Genomic DNA, 22,090 nt, shown 5'->3' on the forward strand with positions numbered 1-22,090 from the left:
ACCAATAAGAGTAATGAAATGGGCCAATGTAAAACAAAAATGAGTCTAAAGTAAATATCAAAAAATACAAAGCTTTCAATAAGCCCCAAAACAACCCTCAAATTAGTCCAATAAATCTCACTAATAAAAATGAGCCCAAATTAATAAATGAAACCCAATAGAAATATCCAACATGCTATAGGTCTGAGTCCAAAATTCTAAATTAATAACCAATATATGAGTCCAATCAATCAAGGTAAAATGTAACAAACCAAAATAAATTCAATAAGGCCTAAATTCAATATCACAAAACCAAAATCCAATAATCAATGAATCCAAATAAAACCCAAGTCAAACCCAAATCGTAAATATGAATCAAGGTCCAAATGATATTTAAATCACCTAAGTTCAATGTAGACCCTTTATTTTGTTTCTTTAGTACATGTCCTATTGAGTACTCTTTCAATACTTCATAGTAATTCCTTGGTGGTCCATTGATACTCATTCAGCTTCTTTCTGAGCTACCTTTAGAAATCTTTTGGTTCAGGGACTCATCTAGACCCCACACTGTAACCTTGGCAACCCCTTGAATTTAGTTTAGTGTTTTTTTTTTTCACTTAGATGTTTCTAGGCTTAGGTCACACTTATGTTTGTTTGTTCTTGACTGCATGATTTTGAGTTTAAGGTGAGTATTTGGACTTGATTTCGATCATGAGAAGAAAATCAAGAGATGATTTTATATGTTGCATTATTTGAATATCTTGGTTACATACATGAGACTTGTATTTTGGTTTATTTTATTTATTTATTATTTATTATTTTTCTTATTTCTCAACCACATCATTTCTAACTTATATTTATTTTATTCTATTTTGCATGAGCAAATTGGTTGCATATTTTGGAAAGGAGAATCAAGGTCACAAATTTTTAAGGAAAAATAAGGTCAAGAGGCTAGATTTTTTTTTTTTTTTTTTTTGTGGAATTGAGAATCAAAAAGAGAAGCTTTACCTTTCATGCATAGGGTGGATGGAGAAACCAAATAGAAAAGCAGTAGCTTGCATATGGGAGGTGGATCTAATTATGGGAAGAAGATAGCACCACGCGGCTGCATCTGGACGGCTGCCTCAAGCCATTGAAAGGCAAGAGCAACCCACGCCCATAAAAGGAGAGGATTATGCAAGAATAAGGATCTCGGCTGATTCTTGAGAGAGGGCAGATTATGGGGCTGTGAGAAAAGAAAAAGGGAACCAAAGGGTGGAGGCAAGGGGGGATTCTGGACGACAAAAGAAGAAAAACAGAGGAGGGCAGACCATGCATCTCGGTTGATTCTTAGAGAGAGGAGCAGAATAGAGAGAGGGGGGAACATAAAACGAGGGCAGTGAAGAGCAAAGAAGAAGGAGAGAGAGGGGGAAGTGGAGGAGCAGGATAGCAGCAAAAGAAGAGAAGCAGAGGAAAGCTTTCCAGGTATGATCAGAAGATCTCTCATCTTCCGCTATTCTCTTTTCCTCTTGATTATTAGGTGTTATTTGCTACTTGATGTTTCTGTTGATTATTGGGTGTTTTCTTTTGCTGCTTGATGTTTGAGGAATCATGTTCAAATTTTGTTTAAACTCACCTTGGTACGTTCAGTTGTTTTTAATCCATTGAAAGAGCATGAAATGTGGCTTATTTGCTGTACTTTGCCTGTTTCTTCTCTGTTCTTCTTGGATTTCATTGCTATCTTTCTGCGTCTATGTTTCTGCCCTTTTCCATCTTTGATACCTTAATCTTTGGAAGTCATAATAGCATGAATATCTTAAGAAAAGCTGAAACTTTGAAGAGGACCATGTACATTGTGGGTTGCTTGTGGGGTTTGGCACATGGCTGCAGTTTGTTGAATCAGATTGGATATTTCTTCTTCAAGGCAATAAAGTTGTTGGAACGCGTTCCGGATGTGATTTAGTTGGATGCAGCGGTTGCTCCTACTTCTGGGGTTCTCTGTTCGCAGTATTCTGGGTTGTAGTTCTGGCGGGTTTTTCTTTATCTCAACAGTGGCAATACCTTCAATCAAAGCTACTGTCATGGAGGGATAATATCGTAAATATGATTAGTACCTTTCAAGCCAGCAGGATACACGAGATGACTCCCAGGCAATGCAAAGATCTGTATACTCATCTGAAGGTGATGGTTTCTCTGGTTCTGATTTGGGTCTTGGCTCCACTTTCAGAAGCTCCATCTTTGTTTCATTCTCCTTTAAAATAATGAAGTAGTGGTACGAATCTGCTGAGGAAAGAATGTCATCTCCAATTGTACGCCCAACCTGTCTTTGGTTCATTCCCTTCACTTTTCGCGTGCATGTAGTTTCGGAAGTGCATGGTCTCCCTCATGAACTGCAGATTCTTGAACTTGGTTCCAGCAGATTACTGGTAATGGAGAACTTGCAAACTTTAACAAGAATCTCAAATAAAGAAGTTCCGTAAGCTGACCGAAGCTCATGAAAGTGTCGAACCATCTCGGGGCCTTCACTCCCTGAACACAGCTTAGGTTCTTATTTTTCCGTAAGCTGCAGCTGTACCAGAAAGCAATGGAACGGAGAAGACTCTCACCTCGGAATGTATTCATCATGGATACAGGGATAGGGGAACTACCACAATCTACCTAATTTCCTTTGTCCGTGAAGTTCTGTTTGAAAATAAGGTGCGTGAGCTCATGGGAGTGTGCGAGGATGAAATGAAAGTGATTCATTAGATGGGAGAAAGAGTGGGCTCTTCTTGAAGTGAAATTATAGGACTGAAAGCTCCGCCGTTTGCATGAAGTCCTGTCATAGCTTCTCTGAGAGATAATATAGCATTCCTTGAGCGCAATGCACTATTCCAGACAAAGCTTCAAGTAGCCGACAATGATCAGAAACCAAAGAATATGGAAGTGGTGGTTGGTGAAAACAGCTTCCAAGAATTGAGAGAAGGTCAGGGCTGCTGAATGTACAATGGATTAGAAAGTGTTGAATAAGAAAGATCCAAAGCCAATAAATGCTTTGAAGCTAGAAACTAGGTTGAGACTGCTGAACATAGTTCCACCTGTCCGTCACCATCCTCCCCACGTGCATGCAGTTGTGGCCATGCATGTTCACCCTTCTTACCTCAATGCAGTCTTCTAAGTCCCAAACATGCAGCTCCTTGTTTTCCCAATTATTGAATTGATTTGTTTTCATCATTTTTTTATTTCTTTTACTTCAACCAAAATAATAATAATAATAATAATCCAATAATTTTTTATATGCTTTTTAAAATTGGTTTTAAAACTTTGTTTTTGATAAATTCACTTCTTTTTAAATTCCACCTTAAAAATCTTTTCTAGTTTAATAAAAATCTTTTCTTCAAATTAACTTGCTGCCAATTTCCTTTTGGCATGCATTCTTTTATTTTTCTTGAAAAATATTTTTCTCAATTTTAATAAACATGGTTTAAATCCTATAATTAATGGAATTCCCCCAAATTTCTATGATCCCTCCTTCTTGACTATTAGGAATATGAAGCTTATGGACTTAATTCATGCAAAGATAAATTAGTCATTGGTGGGGCGCAAAACATGAGTTTTCTCCTTTCACTTTTGGCTGCTATGCTTAGTGAATATGGATTGATCTTTGCCTTGCTCTATGACATACTTGTGATTATTCTATACTTGTTATTGTACACTAACCCTGATTCTCATGTAGTGTGTAATTGCCGGCCCAATGCTAAGGTACGTACCTAATCTTCAACTTTTGAAATTACATGAATATGCATGTTATTGTGAGTTATGTCCATACTTGATGCTATCTTTGATTGCCATGATGCTTGCTTGATTTTCTCTGATGAGATCCGTGTTATATATCTTGTTGTTTGAACTAACTCTGATGTCTTGTGATAGCGCTTAAGAAACATTCTAGGTATATACCCTAACTCTTCTTTATGATTGCAATTTGAATTCTTGTTTGGAATGTTAATGTTAATAGAATTTTAGAATCACCTTAGCTTTTCTTGGTACCCTAAGTCAATAAGTCAATTGCCATATTTCCTTTAATCTAGCTAATAGAGACCTCCTTAGGTATTAAAGAGGTGTTACTTCTTTGAGATACCTTCCAAAAGGTAATATGATCCTTAGACCCAAACTCGGGCTTTTTGAAGATATGTTTTTTCAAAACTACGAAGTCAAATTTTCTTTTAGGGTTTTCTTTCTTGATTTATTTTCATTTTTAAAATAATTTAAATAAGTGGCATATATATAGTCTTTCACCAACAAGAAATCATGAAAAATGCGGGTCTGCACTCAACCCAAAGTCCACAAATAACATCTAAATCAAGTAAATGCATACTTAAAAATAATGAAAATAATCAATAACAACCAATGTAATATAAAAATAAAATAACCAATTTCTTTAGGAAACCATGGATGGAAGGTGGCAAAGAAGTAGAAGTGAGGGAAAAGAGAAGAAAAAAAGAATAAAAAACATAAAATAAATAAAAAAAGAAAAAGAAAATATGTGAGGTGAGAAAGAAATAGAAAATGAAAGAAAATGAGAGAATAAGAGAGGTGGGGGGAAATGGGGGAGGGGTGGAGGGGTGGAGGGGAGTCATCGAAAATGATTGTTGTTAGTGGGGGCCATCGATCAATAGTGATGGTGGTGGTAGGTGAGAGTGGATGGGTGTGGAAAAAAAATATAAAAAAAGAAAAAGAAAAGAGAGTCTAATGACCAAAGAAAAGATGCAAAGTTGAGAAAACAATTTTTTCTTATTGACAATATTTTTTCATTGTCTTTCCCATTGCACTCTCCTTATTTTATATAAACTATTAAATAGAAATAGAAACGGAATAAAATAAAAACTAATTCTAAGGATTCTTTATTTCCTTAACTAATTAGGAATAGAAACCAAAAATTGAGGGATCCTAGGGATCCTTTATTTGGGTCGTAACATTCTCTTCCCCGTTAAAAGAAGGAAATCCTCTTAATGGGTGATAATTGACTATTCTAATTCATTCTGATTCCCATAGAGTTCAATGTACTCTCTCCACTTTTGTTAGAGTCCTTGACTTCCTTGAGAATTGCCTTCATTGTCCCTTCCTACAACAAGGCTAACCCAATGGTTTGGGCTAGTGTGTGTGGTCGAAACATGGTGACTTGATTTTTAATTGCTTCTTTCAAGCCATTAATGAAACATTAACAAAAAATTCATTTGACAACTTGCTAGTTTTGGCCATCAACGCTTCAAACTACTTTTGATATGCCCTAACCATAAAAACTTGTTTCAATTTGGTTATTTGCCTAATAGGGTTATTGTAAACACTAGGGACAAACCTATAAACAACATTTATAGAAAACTGTGTCTAGAGAAAATGAAAGAAGTGAAAAGTGAAAAAAATGAGAGGAGAAAAAAAAAAGGGGAGAGTTCGGTATAAATGAGAGAAAAAAAAAAGAGGAAAAAATAAGGAAAGAAAAAAAAAAAAAAGAAATAAAAGAGAAAAATAAAAGAAGTGAAAAGGGTAAAGAGCGAGGAGAGAAAAAATGGGAAGAGAAGAAATGGAGAGTCAGGTGTGAATGAGAGGAAAAGAAACGTGATAAAAATGAAAGAAGAGAAAATGTTAAAGAGTGAGGAGAGAAAATGGGAAGAGAAAAGAAAAAAAGGGAGAGTTAGGTGTGATGAGAGGAAAAGAAACATGAGAAAAATGAAAGAAGAGAAAAGGGTAAAGAGTGAGGAGAGAAAAAATGGGAAGAGAAAAAAAAAGGGGGGGAGAGTCAGGTGTGAATGAGAGGAAAAGAAACATGAGAAAAATGAAAGAAGTGAAAAGGGTAAAGAGTGAGGAGAGAACAAATGGGAAGAGAAAAAAAAGGTGTGAATGAGAAGAAAAAGAAACTTGAGAAAAATGAAAGAAGTGAAAAGGAAAATATGAGATGAGAGAAAAAATGGGAGAGTCGGGTGTGAAATGGGGTAAAAACAAGGAAAGAAAAATGAAAGAAGTGAAAAGGAAAAATGAGAGGAGAGAAAAAATAGGAAGAGAAAAAAAGGGGAGAGAGGCGGATGTGAATGAGAAAAAAAAAAGAGGGAAAAACAAGAAAAGAAAAAAGAAAAAAAAAGAAAGAAAAAGAGAGAAAAATGAAACAAGTGAAAATTAAGGGAAAATGGGATGAGAGAAAAAATGGCAAGAGAAAAAAAATGGGAGAGTTGGGTGTGAATGGGAGAAAAAAGAAGGGAAAAACAAAAGAAGAAAAAGAAAGATAAAAGGAAAAATAAAAAATGAAGTAAAAAATAATCAAATAAACAAATAATAATAAAACAAACTAAAATAAAATAAAAAAGTGAGAATAGGTTTATTACAAATTTTGGGATTTACAACTATTTTAACAAATTTATTTATTTATTTATGCATTTATCTAATTATCATTATCACTATCCAAGTTGTCCATTCATCCCCTTAATCCTTATCTATCCCTTTTTACTTGATCATCATTTTGATTATCATTTTTTCCACTAGATTAATATATGTGTACTGTTTGCTATTATGATATGGTATCAAATAGCTAATTAATAAATTATTTGTTTTTCATCAACTCTTTTAATAAAGGTTGAGATTAGCTTGGGCTTAGTCATAATCTTGCCCTAGACTGAATTATGGCTTTAATTCTATTATTTTATTTAAAAAAATTAAAATAAGATAAGTAGTAAGCCTGCATCTTTTTCTAAAAAATAAAATAAATGAAACTTTTAAGGCTATGTTTGATATGTGAAAGTTCAAAGGAAAAAAAGAGAAAATTTTGAAATAATTTTTCCTATATATATATATTAAGGAAAAATTATAATTTTTTTATTTACCTATAAAAAATACAACAAATAATATTATTTTTAAGGTGTTAAGAGCATGTATATTGAAACTAAATTTTACAAACTTAAACTTTTAAAAAATCCCGTCCTTCTATAACATGCACCAAAACTTTTAAGTAAATGGGTAAACCTAAATTTTTTTTTATATATAAGTAAAATATAAAAATTATTATTATCATTTTATGTTTGTAAAGAAAATAAGAAGTGAGACTAATTGGCATCCATTGGGAATCATTGGCCCATTTTAGGTTGGAAAATCTAAGCCTTCTTAGTCACGCATAGCGAAATTGATCATATTTAAAAGGAAAGTCAAGGTCAACTGTTTCCAATTTTCCATACAATATTCCCCATAATTTTCTCTTTCAATTTATCCATACATTCATCAAGGATGAAAGCTTATTCAATCTATTACTATTGATATAGATACACTAAGCAGAGAAAGACCCAGTTCACACACTGCTCTTAATGGTAGAGCTATATCCACTCTGATCATCATAGTACTTTGACCACAACATCACACCTCCATACTTGGGTGATGTCTTAATGACCGGAAGAATTTGAGAGGTCAACACATTGGGCGGAATAAACCCGCTTCCGGCAGCTGCAGAGGCTGCTGGCAAACCCAAGAAGATCCGTGAATTTATCGATGAAGTCCACCGGTTCCATGAATTCAGAAGGTTAGTGGTGTTGCCAGAAGTATACTGGCATGGGGGATTGTTATAGAATTGCACCCAAACATTGTCAAAACGGCCTGTGTTAAGAGCAGTGCCCATGAACTTATCTGGGAATGGACACTGAGGGGCTGCAGTTAGGTATACCTTCCTTCCACGCTGACTGAAACCCGATAAGGCTCGAGCAAGGTTGTCCCAGTACTGGGTCGAACCGAGCAGGATGACAAAGTCTATGCCATCTAATACTGCATCACCTAATGGCCGAGACGATGATTGTCCTCCCAAGAAGTTGTTCCACAGATAGTTGGCTACGTTTTGGGCATCATCGGAAGAGGACAGAGAGTAACTTCCAATCGCACCACCTATAGAGAGCATGACCTTAACGCCTTGACTTTGGCAGTTACTTATGTCGGTACTGACGGAGGTGCAGCCATTGGAAGCAGAGTCGCAATGGCCTGCAAGGTTGATTTCAGGGGTCTGGCCATTCCCGAACTTGTTGAGGAAGGCTATGTTAACGTAGGAGTATTTTCCGGTGTTGCAGGTTTGGGTTAGGGTCCCTTCATTGCCGTTTTGGCCCCAGTAGATGGCGATGCCACCGGCATAAGTGGTCTGGAGGAAAGCTAGGACTGAGAGGGAGATGAGCAGAGGTGTGGATTGGGGGGTTCTGGCCATTCTTGAAAGAGCTGGTGTGGCCTGTGCTTGATTAATGTGTGTGGGGGTGAGTCCTTTTTATAGAGTTCTAGAGTTGAGGGTCGTGACTCGCAAACTTTAACCGAGTCATGTCTTTTCTCGTTGGCTCTATATTAACAAATAATAAGATTGTGAGAAGCTTAAAGACGATATTAAAATGTTATGATAATTGAGATGGGCTTCTAGAGACAGATAAATGGAAATGGAGGAAGAGTGGGAGACAACCAACATAGGATCATGCAAGCCTTTTTCCTAGAAGTTTCCCTAGAATGCTGGGCATTTTCAGGACTTAGGAAGAGTTAACTTCATGCATTTTCTGACTCATTTCTCTCGACCAAATCCTAAATGCAAAGTATGGGAGAAAATGATAGGTTCCCACCCTTTCCATCAAATCTGAGAATAACTCTCCTGCATCAACTGGACCAGATTCATCTGAAGAGGCTTTGATCTGGAGCGAAGAAAACCTGTTGGAATCTGTTTCACAGAGATTATCATTATTCATTATGCACACGGTTTTCCAAGAGATGAATCTTCATGAGACAATTGCTACATTTTTTAAGATACAAATGGTAGGAAATCACAACAGAAATTCCAGTATATTATGGAACCAGCATGTCAGGTCGTCTATGTCTCAATCCTATCTGGAGAACATAATGCCATCCTTCTCATTTACCAGAAAAATTGTTAAACCCCACGAGAAAGAAGATGCTCACACCCACCTCACGCTAAGATCATCATACTTTATTTGTTCAGTTCCACTGGATTTACCATTTGGTATGGTATTCACTAAAGTTTTATCTAACTTATGATTTAAAATATTGGTCATAAACATGATTTTATAAAAATCCACAAAATCCCCATTCATTTTAACCCCAAAAAGATACCAGCCCCGGAGCTGAAACGGCTCTCAGTAGAGAACTGAGAGACAGCACTCCAACATTGGGCTTCTAGTTCAGTAATTCAAAATTTCTCCCACACATTTATGGGAAAAAAATATTGGATGAAGGGAACTCTGTGATCAACTAATCAAAGTCCTGGAAAAGAAGTTCCACCTTTAATAGATTTGAACTGATAAGCTTTAGAATCAACAACAACCCCTCAATCTATAAAGCTTTAAGTAGCTATCTTTTCACCAAAAAATAGAAAAAGAAGCCAAAATCTCTAACCCTTCTCTGACTAACTTCTTACAATAGACGCAGTATCTTGGAGTAATCTTTCAAAAAACCAAGCGTGGATATTGCTTGGGTCCATTGGGTACTCAATTTCGAGAAGGGGTTTGGTATTTTAGCAAATTCAACAAAGCCCAAAATTTCCAACAAAAGTACACTGCAGCTTTTAGGGCATAGCTATCTGAACTACGGCTGAAACCCAATAAATTCTTCGCAATTTTAAATCAACAAAACACAGAGACATTCTAGAAAAATTGAAATTACCCAGTACCCACATCATTCATCAACCGTATTTTCTGGGTTTGTAAAATCCAGCTTAAAGCTATCGAAGGAGCAAAGATTCCATAACAATTCAAACCACGATTAACCAATATACAATTCAGTAGAACGGATGCCTTGTACATAAACAAATTACTATGCAATGTTGATTTTCCAAATTAAGTTTGTTTATATGCAATTTTTGTCACATACTTGCATCTCTATGGTTGTACACTTGTAGAACATCTAACTGCATGTGTCAAGTTCTGGTTTTTATGGGAAAGCACCACCTATACTTTGGCGATGAACTCATAAATTCATAATATTATTCAAGACTTTGTCTAGCTGACATGTTTGGGACTAACTGTAACCCAGTGGTCGTTCACTACCATAGGCTGGCCACAAATTTTCAACTTTTCATTCTTTCGGGCCTATTTATCAGTTCATTTTCAGGCCAGAAAATCCCTCATTCCATCAACTCAATGTTTGCTCTTTACTGGGTCCAGACCCGGTCATCTTTGTTCCTCATGTATGGTTTCTGTTTCTAGGTTCTCATGAGTGCACTGATTGCTACCTTTTTGTTTTCTTCTCTAGTTTTTTTTTTGCTCTTGCCTCCGGTCTATCTTCTCACATTTCTTTACTCCTTGCTTCTGAACAATTTTATTTTATTTTCGATGGTTTATCATTCTGTACCTTCAGACACAATAAGAATGTGTTTGACAGTGATTATAGAAAATGTTTTTAATATTTCTAATGTTTAAAATTTTTTATTTTTTAAGTATTAAAAATACTAGAAACAATTATGAAAATCACTATTAAATACATTCTAAGTCTCCTAGTCTCTTTACAAAATTTGTGCAACAATATATGCATCAATCAAATATCATCCCAGAATCATCTCTCAGTTCATGATAGGATTCATGCGTTAGTCCATTTATAGATTTAGAATAGGCCAATTAAGAATGAAATTGAAATAATTATCTAAGACTTTCTAGGTATAGTGGTAGAGTGGAAAGGATATCTAATAGATTTCAAGTAGTGGATAAAGATTTCTTGAATTTAGTTGCATTTAAAATATTTCTTCTCAATATTGATAGATTTTCTAAGATGAATCAGCCATATGTTTCTTTTTTCGGCTAAGCTTATTCAGCTTTATGATTTTTTTTTACTAAAATCCTGTTGACATTTTAGGAGCAAGAAGGAGAATCACAGATTATTTATGAAATGTAACAACCCTCTACATGAGATATTGTCCACTTTAGCTTTTACGGTTTTAAAATACATCCACATACTTAAGATGGGTTCTTTACATATATAGGAATTTCTCTCCAGATATGGAATATCACAATGATACCATGACATTGTGTTCGACAAGATTGCGATGCCATTTGGACAAACACCCAATGCATGATTGATTGACATTGATATAATTTATTGCAACACACTCCTCCATATGGAATGTACAAATTGTATGCAAAAGGGAGCAAGTCATTTCACGAAATGCTCAAAACCCAGGAACAATTGTGTGCTGATGGGGTTAAATCCAGACAACAAACATATAGCATGAGGGCTTTTGTGGTAGCATATAAGTAAATGCAAGAAGAACCTGTTTAAGTTGATTTTCTTAGTAGATATGCTAGCATAGTTTTTTTTTCTTTGATATCCGTGGATGTCCGGTCTAGCTTACGCGCATCTTGACTAATCCCACGGGACCCTGAAGTTAATGACTAGGTAAACCTCCAATGGCCTTGAGGGGACTCGAACTGGTGACCATTGGGGAGCAAACCGAAGACCGGACCAATAGATATGCTAGCATAGTTGAAGCTATTTGTGAAGAGAATTGCTAATTATATTTTCAAAAACAATCTGGTTGATACATCGACCACTACACAAGAATATAGTACAGGATCCAAGTGTCTCTTATGAAGAACATTAGAATATCCATATCTTTTAGGATCAAGGATCATACAAAATGCAAAACATACTATTGCCTTGCAATTGGTGAGGCTATTCACTTCCTGAAATCTTTTTCTTCAATGCTTCAATATCTGTGGCCAGTTCCTTTCGGCTTGACTGGGAAAATAATCACAATTGTTAGCAACATGTAGTTTGCATTATAAGACCATAGATTATGTCAAAACAATATTAAAAGGAAATTGAACACATAAATCCATGAAGTATTAAGAACAAGTATGACTTGCAATATTAGGAATTTTTTCCTTTTTTTTGGGATAAGAAAGTAATTAAAATTTACTAAAGTTTAAATAGCATGGAAGAAGCATTCACAGTGCCTGCCACTATGGATCTGTCACGAATAATTAGAAGATAAGTTGCAGCAATTTTGTAATGATTTGTGAATTATTGAAAATAATGCCACAAATTGAGGTTAAACATGCTTAAAGAAGCACACTCATATAACTTGGACCTCCTAAGAAGTCAGAGATAGTTTAATATCATGCTTACAATCCAATTGTTTCTTAGACGACATATTTGATTTAGATTATGGAGTCACATTCGTGGCATAATATAGTCACTGGAGATGCTAATTTCAATATCAGACATGTCAATTCATAGAGAGGTTTTTCTGATTTTACCTTAAAGAGAAGGTATCGGTAGACAAACCATCCAGTATATCCAAGTCCCACCAACTCCATGACTTTTGGAAGCTGGCAAATGAAAGACGGATTAATTCAGAAGCTTTATATTCATTACCCAATTGCACATTGTTTATTAAAAATGACTGAAGAACAGTAAGATCACTTACCAAAGGGACCGAATTGATAGCACTAACAATGATGGAAGACAGCCAAACTGCAACTATTGCCCCACCTCCATAGATAAAAACTGTGGATTTGTTTTCGAGTGCATCCCACTGTTAAAAGGTAAAGGAAATTTAGACAGAGGCTTATAATAAAATGGAAAAATATATAACTGATTGCTTGGGCAGTCAGACACGATCCCAGTCTTGAAAAAAAAAAAAGAAAAAAAGAAAACTCGGCACTCTATAACCTAGAGGCCATTGTTGTCGGTCTAGGAGTGTAAAGACCTACTAGATCCTGTAATCATAGATCAGAGGACAGACACAGTAATTAGGATGGTGTTGCTTCCATTTTACTGAAAAATTGAAGGTAATTGTGATTCACCTTTATGCCTAGGTTTGTTACCTGGTAAAGGCTTAACCCGAGAAGGGTTGAAACCATGTAGTACCAAAGGGTGATCATTCAGATATCAATGCTTATACCCATCAATGTTACACATTGTGATAAGTCTCATATGTGTGTAAAGACACCAAAATCCAATGGCCATAGGTAGAGTTAACTACATGCATTTTTCTGACTCATTTCTCACGACCAAATACTAAATGCAAAGTATGAGAGAAAATGATAGGTTCCCACCCTTTCCATCAAATCCGAGAATAACTCTCCTGCATCAACTGGACCAGATTCATCTGAAGAGGCTTTGATCTGGAGCGAAGAAAACCTGTTGGAATCTGTTTCACAGAGATTATCATTATTCATTATGCACACGGTTTTCCAAGAGATGAATCTTCATGAGACAATTCCTAAATTTTTTAAAATACAAATGGTAGGAAATCACAACAGAAATTCCAGTATATTATGGAACCAGCATGCCAGGTCATCCATGTCTCAATCCTATCTGGAGGACATAATGCCATCCTCATTTACCAGAAAAATTGTTAAACCCAACGAAAAAGAAAACAAATGAACCAGGATGCTCACACCCAACTCAAAATATTAACCTCCACCTCACACTAAGATCATCATACTTTATTTGTATCATTTTTTATTTGTTAAGTTCCACCGAATTTACCATTTGGCATGGTATTCACCAAAGTTTTATCTAACATATGATTTCAAATATTGGTCATAAACATGATATAAAAATCTACAAAATCCCCATTCATTTTAACCTCAAAAAGATACCAGCCCCGTAGCTGAACTGCTCTCAAGAGAGACAGCACTCCAACATTGGGCTTCTAGTTCAGTAAATCAAAATTTCTCCCACACATTTAAGGAAAAAATATTTGGATAAAGGGAACTCTGAGATCAACTAATCAAAGTCCTGGAAAAGAAGTTCCACCTTTAATAGATTTTAACTGATATGCTTTAGAATCAACAACAACCCCTCAATCTATAAAGCTTTAAGTAGCTATCTTTTCACCAAAATATAGAAAAAGAATCCAAAATCTCTAACCCTTCTCTGACTAACTTCTTACAATAGACGCAATAGCTTGGAGTAATCTTTCAAAAAACCAAGCGTGGATATTGCTTGGGTCCATTGGGTACTCAATTTCGAGAAGGGGTTTGGTATTTTAGCAAATCCAACAAAGCCCAAAATTTTCAACAAAAGTACACTGCAGCTTTTAGGGCATAGCTATCTGAACTACAGCTGAAACCCAATAAATTATTCGCAATTTTAAATCAACAAAATACACAGACATTCTAGAAAAATTGAAATTACCCAGTACCCACATCATTCATCAACCGTATTTTCTGGGTTTGTAAAATCCAGCTTAAAGATATCGAAGGAGCAAAGATTCCAGAACAAGTCAAACCACAATTAACCAATATACAGTTCAGTAGAACGGATGCCTTGTACATAAACAAACTACTATGCAATGTTGGTTTCTTGCATTTCCTACATTTTCTCAGCATCCAAACAGAGCTTGAAAACAAAAGGGAAAAAGAAAGAACGAGTGTACCTGAGAAAAGCTTGAGAGAAAGAGAAGAGGGGCGAGGTGGAAGATTAGGCAGAGAAGAGCGGGGATGAAACGACGTCGACGGGAGGCGTGGCCTTGATATGGCTGCAACCATGGAAGACGCTCCTGCTGTGTAAGCTGTAGCCATGGCAATGCCTCTCTCTCTCTCTCTTTCTCTCTCTACTTCCTCTCTCTAAAACCCTCTGTCCTCCACTCCTCCTTACGTGGTTGACCTCTCTGTCATTCATTACTGATATTTGTTTATTTATCCATGATTTTTTCCCCTTTTTTCTTAAATTCAACAATGGAGTCATTGGATGACACGTGGAAATGGAGGACTCTGATTGGTGGGTTACCTAATCTAAAATCCACACTACCCTCCACACCCTGTAGTTGTTTTTGTTTTTTTGTAGGGTACCCCACAGACTAAGCCCACTAGTCCCATCTTTTTCTCCTTTTAAACAAGGACAATCGGAAATCCAAACACAAGGGTATGTAATTGGACATGTGTTGATTTTTGGTACTCTTTGTTATAATTTAATTTAATTTAATAAATTAAAAATAATTGATAACATAATTTATATTATACAGACAATAGTGTTTTGTACCGGATCCAAAAATTAAACTTTAATTCTTATAAATTATATAATTTACGAGGAGAATATAAAATATGAAGAGATTAATATATCTTTTAAAATTATTTTTTACCATAACAAATTTTTTTTTTAATTTTTTTTAATAATTATTCTAAAAATTTATTATTATTTTTTAAAATATATCATTTAAAAAAAATAAATTTAACATATTTTTAGTTATCTTTTATATACACAATTTTTAAAATATATATTTTTTAAGATATTTGATTTTTAAATAATAATAATAATAATAATAATAATAATTTATTTTTATTTTTTTTGGAAAATGATGTTTTATTTTTTTTCAAATCACTAAATTATATTAAATTTATTGAGGTTTACAAAAGGAATAAAATTTAAATTAATACTTTTCTACTTTTTTTTTTTAATAACCAATAAAGGTCATTTCTAAAAAGATAAAAAATTTATATATTTCTTTTCAATTTTCACACTTGTTTTTAAGTTTTGAACTTAAATAGTAAACTTATATGGACCAAAACATAATTGTCCGTATATTATAATTCAAAATTAAAAATTATTTTGACAAATCAATTTAATAACTTAATTATATACATAAAGAAGCCTTCACGCCTTTAAAACATGTCTTACGTAGTTAAGAAAAATCCGTAATATAACATCATAAATTTTCTCTTCTATCTGAACATTGTAACAAAATCATAAGTTATACACAATTCCTAAAAGCTTTTAAACCTTAAAATACTTGCTCAGGATATATACCTGTTGACACTAACAAATAGATTGTTAGGGCAATTTTTCTTTTCTCCTTTTTTTTTTTTTCTGTTATTTTTACTTTTTGAAATGAATAATTTATTTCATTAAATTTAGTAAGAAATGCAGAGAAGTATAAATCAGGTCAAATATCACATGATATAAATTAATCATAAACCTGTTAGTTACTAGCATTCTAACAGTTTTTCATGTTAGCAAGTGAAAGAAAAGTAGAACATTAAAATCATTTTACAGACAATTGCTACATCAGATGAGTGACAGAGGGTGTACAAATTTCTAATCCAGGTTAACTTCCATGGAAGCATGTACCTGAAAGCTAGTTGTTATAACTTATAAAGCCTATATATGTATCATCTTCATGAACAACTATGTGCAAGCGGGTATTAATGGGGTTGCCTCAAGCAATGATCAAGTCACCAGAAAGTAAGTCCTTGAGACTGAGCTGGATTGAGTCCCATGATCTTGGGGGTCGGCATCATCACACTTCTTGGGGGTGACCGTTTCTTTGGGGCGATGGTCCTTCCTTTCTGATTGCTTTTTTTAGGAGTCTTGACTTAGGTTTCATTGCATTTGGTTGCTTGGGGGCCCAAACTCTCTGCAAATCTGGAACCCAGTTTGTGAAAGATGCAATCTCCGAGCCCTTCCTCTCCTCTAATGAGTTTCAATCAACCCGTGGCCATGCTCCTCTCCCTTATATCTTTAGGGCTGCCATTTTCTGCAGAGATGTGTTCATTAGCTCTTTCACTGTCATCCATCTCATCTCTATCTGGTCTCTCTCCAGGATTGGTTGCTGTCCTCACTGTTGAGTAGGGGATTGGGGGATTCATCCTCATCACCAAACAGCAACAAGTCCATTCGAGTATAGATTTTATGGACTATATCTCCAAGAGTGTGAGAATACCTGACATTTTAGCAATTCAAACATCAATTAGTTCAACAGCTACTTGTCTCTTTTAAGTAAGAACAGAATGCTAGTATTAATATATTCAGGCATGTATTTGCATAGGATGCGATGAACAAGATGGGAGCATAAACAATCAGTTGTCTTCAAAATCACGTGGTATAAAAAACATAAATTAAGAGAACTCTTTCCCACCATTTTGGAGATCCATATAATTTGTCTGTGCTCCATGAATTAAATTTAGCTTCACTCTTTTTTTTATTCCCAGATATTTCAACATGATAGAAGCTAGACTCTTATCAGGAGTGTGGTGAACCTTACAAGGTTCCAAGATGAGGCATATAATTGTGATTCCAAAACAGAAATGTGATCTAATATAAGAGATTTTCACCTTTTTCCACGATTCTGGAATGAGGATTTCCTCAACCCATGCTGGGCAATCCTAATGTGCAATTGGCATAGAAATTGCACATTCTGAACTTAAAATCCCCATCCCATAGAAATTGGAGTCCTAGTAGCAAGTTAAGTTGACAATGAAGAGCAAAGTATAATGTCCAACATGTGATAGGTTTTGACTCTCCTCAGATCTAGTATAACAGTCCTGTGAGTCTGTTGCATATAACAGTTCTTCATAAAATGTACTAATATTTGATTTAAATAGTTTTACAGAGTCAGTTGTGTTCCATCGTATTCTTCAAATATACTGTGGTGTTTGTCAATCTCTTATTTCTCCTGTTTGTTCCTATCTGCTTTGAATTGCATCTATTTCCAAAACTCATAAAAAATTAATGCAAAATAGAAATACCCACACAAAAATGTGAGTACATCACAAGCAAAGAGCATGAAATGATCTAAATAAGAAGTTTCAAACCCATCAAAATTTAAAAGTGATGATTGTTTCAAGGGGATTGTGGTTCATGCACATGATAACAGACATCTGGCATAAAATAAGACAAGATTACTAATAGCTCAAGGAAGGGGTCCGCAGGAAATTCTCAAATAAAAGATTAGTAAGATATATAGAATAAATGCTTGTCTCTCGATAATCAAAGTCTGTGACTATCGCATTGAAGAGTCACTACTCTTTGTTGCCTTCTCAATTAACAGATAATTACAACATAGTAAATCATATTTTGCAACATAAGACTATATATCAATTCAGAAATATAGAATGTACATGTATACATGAGCATGTATGCACTTAATTTTATATGTATGTTTGAACAGAAAAATAAAAATAAAAATTGAACAGGAAGAACTGACAATTTGGGAGAAAGGTGCTTCCTGACAATAACACTACAAGGAAGAGATATCTGAAGAATGACCACATCCTCAGCGACAATGCCTGAATGGCTTAAGATGGGGACCTAATACTTTCATAAGCAAAGGTTTTGTCAACTTAATTATATGTGTGATATGTTTACCTGCTTTTTATGATCTTTCCCACATAATTATCAAGGCTCCAATCACCAAAAAAGCCTCCCTGCAAATGGCACTGGATAGTCTCTAACAGCAAGCAAATTTGCTTCACAAACTTTTGTTTTGTAGATTCTTCAATACTCAGTGAAACCCCTGAGCAAAGCATCTCCTTCTAAACAAAATCTGCTACTGATTTCTAGAGCTTACTAAGGAAAATTTTACAGCAATGGGAGGCAAAACATTGACTCCAGCTTATTAGAATGATAAAGCAATAGTGTACTATGTGGATATGAAAAGGAGATAAGGATACTCTCTAACTATATTTTCTGAAGTCAATCTGGTTGATCTAGGGTCAGATGCTTCACAGGGTGCATCAAGATTTTTGTGCTTTGCTGCCAAATCCTTAGGCTCCTTTACTAGAAGTTTAATTAGTTCAACAGCTTTATCACCATAAGGATCATCTAGTTTTACCTCAGCATTCTGATTCTGTGATGTTTCCATTTCAAACTTTCAATATAACCGGTGGATAGACTATTTCCTGCACCTGAGGAGTACTCCCTGAAGGCTTGGCTCACCAATAATCACCACATGAACAAACACCATTGTAGAAATGGTGAAAACGATTAGTATCCCTGATAGTGATTTCACGCCCAACAATCTTGGAAATAAGCTTGGCAGCAATATGGCAATCCCCACAAACACGAAGATTCTTAGTAATCCTAATAGGTGATCCAGGGGCAGTATTTAGAATAGCAAAGGCAATAGCCAACTTCTCACTATGAACTGCTAAGTGGCATTCTTTATCCTCCTCTTCGACATCATGAAGAGCAGAATCTGTTTCAGGGACATAGCCTGCTTCTTTCATCTTCCCTACTGATACATCTAGCTCTTCATAGATCTGCTTGGACTGTGGATGTGATTGGTCACCAGCAAGAAAGGTGTGAACCCGATTGTCAAGCTCGAAGTTGCTAACACCAGGCATTTTCTTGATTCCTTTAGTCTTCATGATTGATCTGACTGTTGTTACATCCTCCCATCTACCTGCCTTTGCATAAATATTGGATAACAAGACATAATAGCCTGACTGCTCAGGACATAATTGGAAAAGTTGATCAGCAGCAAGAAGCCCGATTATCATGTTAGAATACACCCTACAAGCACTCAACAAAGCCCCCCAAACTCTTTCATTGGGTTCCATTGGCATCTGTTTGATGAAACCATAAGCCTCATCTACTTGCCCTGCACGTCCTAACAGATCTACCATGCAAACAAAGTGTTCTATCCGTGGAACTATCTTACACTCCTCAGTCATTAATTTAAAGTAGTATCTGCCCTCATCCAATAATCCTGCATGGCTGCAAGCTGAGAGAACTGAAACAAAGGCAATGGAGTCGGGATTCAGACCCAAGTCTTGCATCCTTGAGAAGAGAGACACAGCATCACGGCCCTTCCCATTCATACCATAAGCTGAGATCATTGAAGTCCATGACACAACATCACGAAACTTCATTTGATCAAACACTTCCCTTGCATACTCTAAACATCCACACTTGGCATACATATCAATCAAGGCATTCTCCAATAGCAAATTTGGCTGAAGCCTCTTCCTAACAACGTATTCATGAATCCTCCTTCCAAGCAATAGAGCTGACAGATCCCCGCAAGCAGGAAGCACACTAGCAATACTGATTGCATCAGGGTCCACCGCATGATCTTCCATCTGTAAAAATATATCAACCGCTTCAGCAGGCATAGAATTATTCATGTAAACTGCAATCATCACATTCCAAGAAACCAAACTCTTATTTGCCAACTTCATGAACATTTCCTTAACAAATGAAACATTGTCAAGACATGTATTAGTCACAGCAGGCAAGAGGCTAGCCATTGTACCAGCATCTGGTTTCAAACCCAACAACTCCATTTCTTTGCAAACCTCTAAGGCATCATCAAATTGCCCATTCCGTGCACAACCGGCAACCAATGAATTCCATGAAACAACATCTCTACAAGGCATTTGATCAAGAACTCTACAAGCCTCCACCAAACAACCACATTTCCCATACATGGAAATTAACCCATTCCCTACAAACACATTCAAGTCAAGCCCAACTCTCACAACCGCAGCATGAATTTGCATACCAACCCACAAATCCTCTGACCCAGAAGAGGCTTTTAAGACACAAGGGTACGTATAATGGTCAGGATCAATCCCATGGCCGGCCATGTTCTTGAAAACAAGAAGAGCATCACTGTACAAATGGTTGTTCACATAACTTCTTATCATAACATTAAAGAAAACAACATTCTTCTTAGGAATTTCATCGAATATGTGGCGAGTGGACCAGGGTTCTCCACAAACAGCATAAGCTCTCATCAATTTGATGCCAAGTGATGGGTTTGAGTGAAGATCATGATCAATGCAAATCTTGGAGTGGAGTTTTTTCAAATATTTGATGTCTGGGTTCTTGTCCAGTATTTGACCACACAAGTTTTCAGTAAGAACAACATTCTGTTGGGTGAATTTGGGTTTTTGGATTGATAAAACCAGGGTTTGTAACTGTTTCACAGCTGGGAAATGGCGGTAAAGAGGATTTATTGCTGTCATAAATTTTGGAGTTTAGGCCTAAAAATATTTTCTACAAAATTTTCATGAAATATGAAAATATGTATCAAAGGGAAACAAATCGTACTGTAATCTGGTATGATGACACAAGTTGCTCAAACAAGTTGGCCTTCCACAACACAAGAAAATGAGACTCCAAGAAAGCAACTTGTAGCTATTGTGATCGAAACCACCACCTCATTGATCGTTGTTATTACCTGCATGGATTTCCAGTTGGTCACAAATTGCATGGCAAGAATGTGAAGACAAAGAAATTAGTTGCACACATCATTCAAACTAATACAGTTGAACCAACTACAGGGGTGACTACATTTACCACTGAGGAATATGATCAACGCATGGCCTTGCCTTGGAGAGAGAATGGCAATAACCAATCTTTTGCAAATACCATAGGTATAATCACATCCAATTGCAATACTACTCAATATGGTTCACATTCAACCTTATATTGGATTGTGGATAGTGGTGCGACAGATCACATATCCAAGTCACCACTGACCCAAAATAAATTCGATACTAATCATGATTTTGTGGAATTACCTGATGGCGGTGAAGCAGAAATTAAATCCACTGGGTCTATTAAGTTGTCACATAACTTGATTCTTGATGGGGTGCTACATGTTCCAAAATTTCGAGTTAATTTGTTATCAATTAGCAAACTTACTCAAGCATTGAGATGTAATGTGATATTTTACCCTGATTTTCATGTGGTGTTTACGAAGAAGATGATTGGTCTGGACAAGCAACATAACGGGTTGTACTATCTTACACCCAACCAGAATCCACACCTAGCTCAGTGTCAGTTGTACCTCAAAAATTTGGCATCAACAGCTGGGGCATCCATCATCCAGAAGTAATTTTTACTTCTCAGCATGTTTGTGACATTTGTCCACTAGCCAAACAAACCAGTTTACCATTTTCCCACAGTTCAATCTCATTGGTTGCACCTTTTGATTTAATTCATTGTGATATTTAGGAATAATTGTTATTATTATTATAATTATTATTGCTACAAGAGGAGAACAAACCGCACATTCCATTAAACCTCCGTTCGGTCGCCGAGAAACCGCAGGAAAGGAAAACAAATCGAAATTCTCAGGTCGGAACACGAGAAAAACAAAGCACAACAAAGAAACCTGCAGTCAACTGCTCAGTCAGGGTTACTATTTCACTTTTCAGAAACCAAGACAACACTAAACACAAGATTCAAAAAAATTTCACCAGTTTCCTCCGTTTTCTCGGGAGCCAAACAGAGACGGAAAAACATAGAGATGGGCGCCGGATCTGAATCACTGGTACTTGCCTTTAGAAATGGTGGATTTCAAGGGCTGGAGAGGCACTTCGAAAACGGCGTCGTTTCGAGAGAGAGGAGAAAACTAGGGTTTCTAGTGTGCCAGCAAAAGCAAAGAGAGAGACGTTGAGAAAGTGCGGTAAGT

General features: G+C 35.8%; 3 protein-coding genes across 10 annotated transcripts; all 3 read right to left on the reverse strand.

Annotated features, from left to right (window-relative positions):
- Positions 1-7,111: 7,111 nt before the first annotated feature.
- LOC100251796 (acidic endochitinase) lies at positions 7,112-8,196 on the reverse strand. Its single transcript, XM_002264867.4, has one exon. The coding sequence runs from the start codon at positions 8,156-8,158 to the stop codon at positions 7,265-7,267; it is 894 nt and encodes a 297-aa protein (XP_002264903.1). The 5' UTR covers positions 8,159-8,196; the 3' UTR covers positions 7,112-7,264.
- A 3,234-nt stretch (positions 8,197-11,430) lies between these two features.
- Positions 11,431-14,586, reverse strand: LOC100246662 (protein CURVATURE THYLAKOID 1A, chloroplastic). 2 transcript variants are annotated; one of them, XM_002264778.5, is made up of 5 exons: positions 14,327-14,586; positions 12,999-13,093; positions 12,368-12,475; positions 12,198-12,269; positions 11,431-11,676 (listed from the first exon to the last, which is right to left on the reverse strand). In XM_002264778.5, the coding sequence occupies exons 1-5, from the start codon at positions 14,469-14,471 to the stop codon at positions 11,611-11,613; spliced, it is 486 nt and encodes a 161-aa protein (XP_002264814.1). In that variant the 5' UTR covers positions 14,472-14,586; the 3' UTR covers positions 11,431-11,610. The 2 variants fall into 2 exon arrangements, with proteins under 2 accessions (XP_002264814.1, XP_059589710.1); XM_059733727.1 differs by having other exon boundaries at positions 11,431-12,269; positions 14,327-14,568.
- Positions 14,587-15,827: 1,241 nt separating this feature from the next.
- Positions 15,828-22,067, reverse strand: LOC100248393 (putative pentatricopeptide repeat-containing protein At3g49142). 7 transcript variants are annotated; one of them, XM_010664318.3, is made up of 6 exons: positions 21,876-22,067; positions 21,350-21,790; positions 21,195-21,268; positions 18,500-20,851; positions 18,034-18,092; positions 15,828-16,609 (listed from the first exon to the last, which is right to left on the reverse strand). In XM_010664318.3, exon 4 carries the CDS (start codon positions 20,634-20,636, stop codon positions 18,600-18,602), a length of 2,037 nt encoding a protein of 678 aa, XP_010662620.1. In that variant the 5' UTR covers positions 20,637-20,851; positions 21,195-21,268; positions 21,350-21,790; positions 21,876-22,067; the 3' UTR covers positions 15,828-16,609; positions 18,034-18,092; positions 18,500-18,599. The 7 variants fall into 7 exon arrangements, with proteins under 7 accessions (XP_010662620.1, XP_059589607.1, XP_059589608.1 ...); XM_059733624.1 differs by having other exon boundaries at positions 18,034-18,224; positions 18,339-20,851; positions 21,350-21,800; XM_059733625.1 differs by lacking the exon at positions 18,034-18,092 and having other exon boundaries at positions 21,958-22,067.
- Between the last annotated feature and the right edge of the window lie 23 nt (positions 22,068-22,090).

This window comes from Vitis vinifera, chromosome 16, assembly GCF_030704535.1.
Source record: "Vitis vinifera cultivar Pinot Noir 40024 chromosome 16, ASM3070453v1".
Classification (NCBI taxonomy): Eukaryota; Viridiplantae; Streptophyta; class Magnoliopsida; order Vitales; family Vitaceae; genus Vitis; species Vitis vinifera.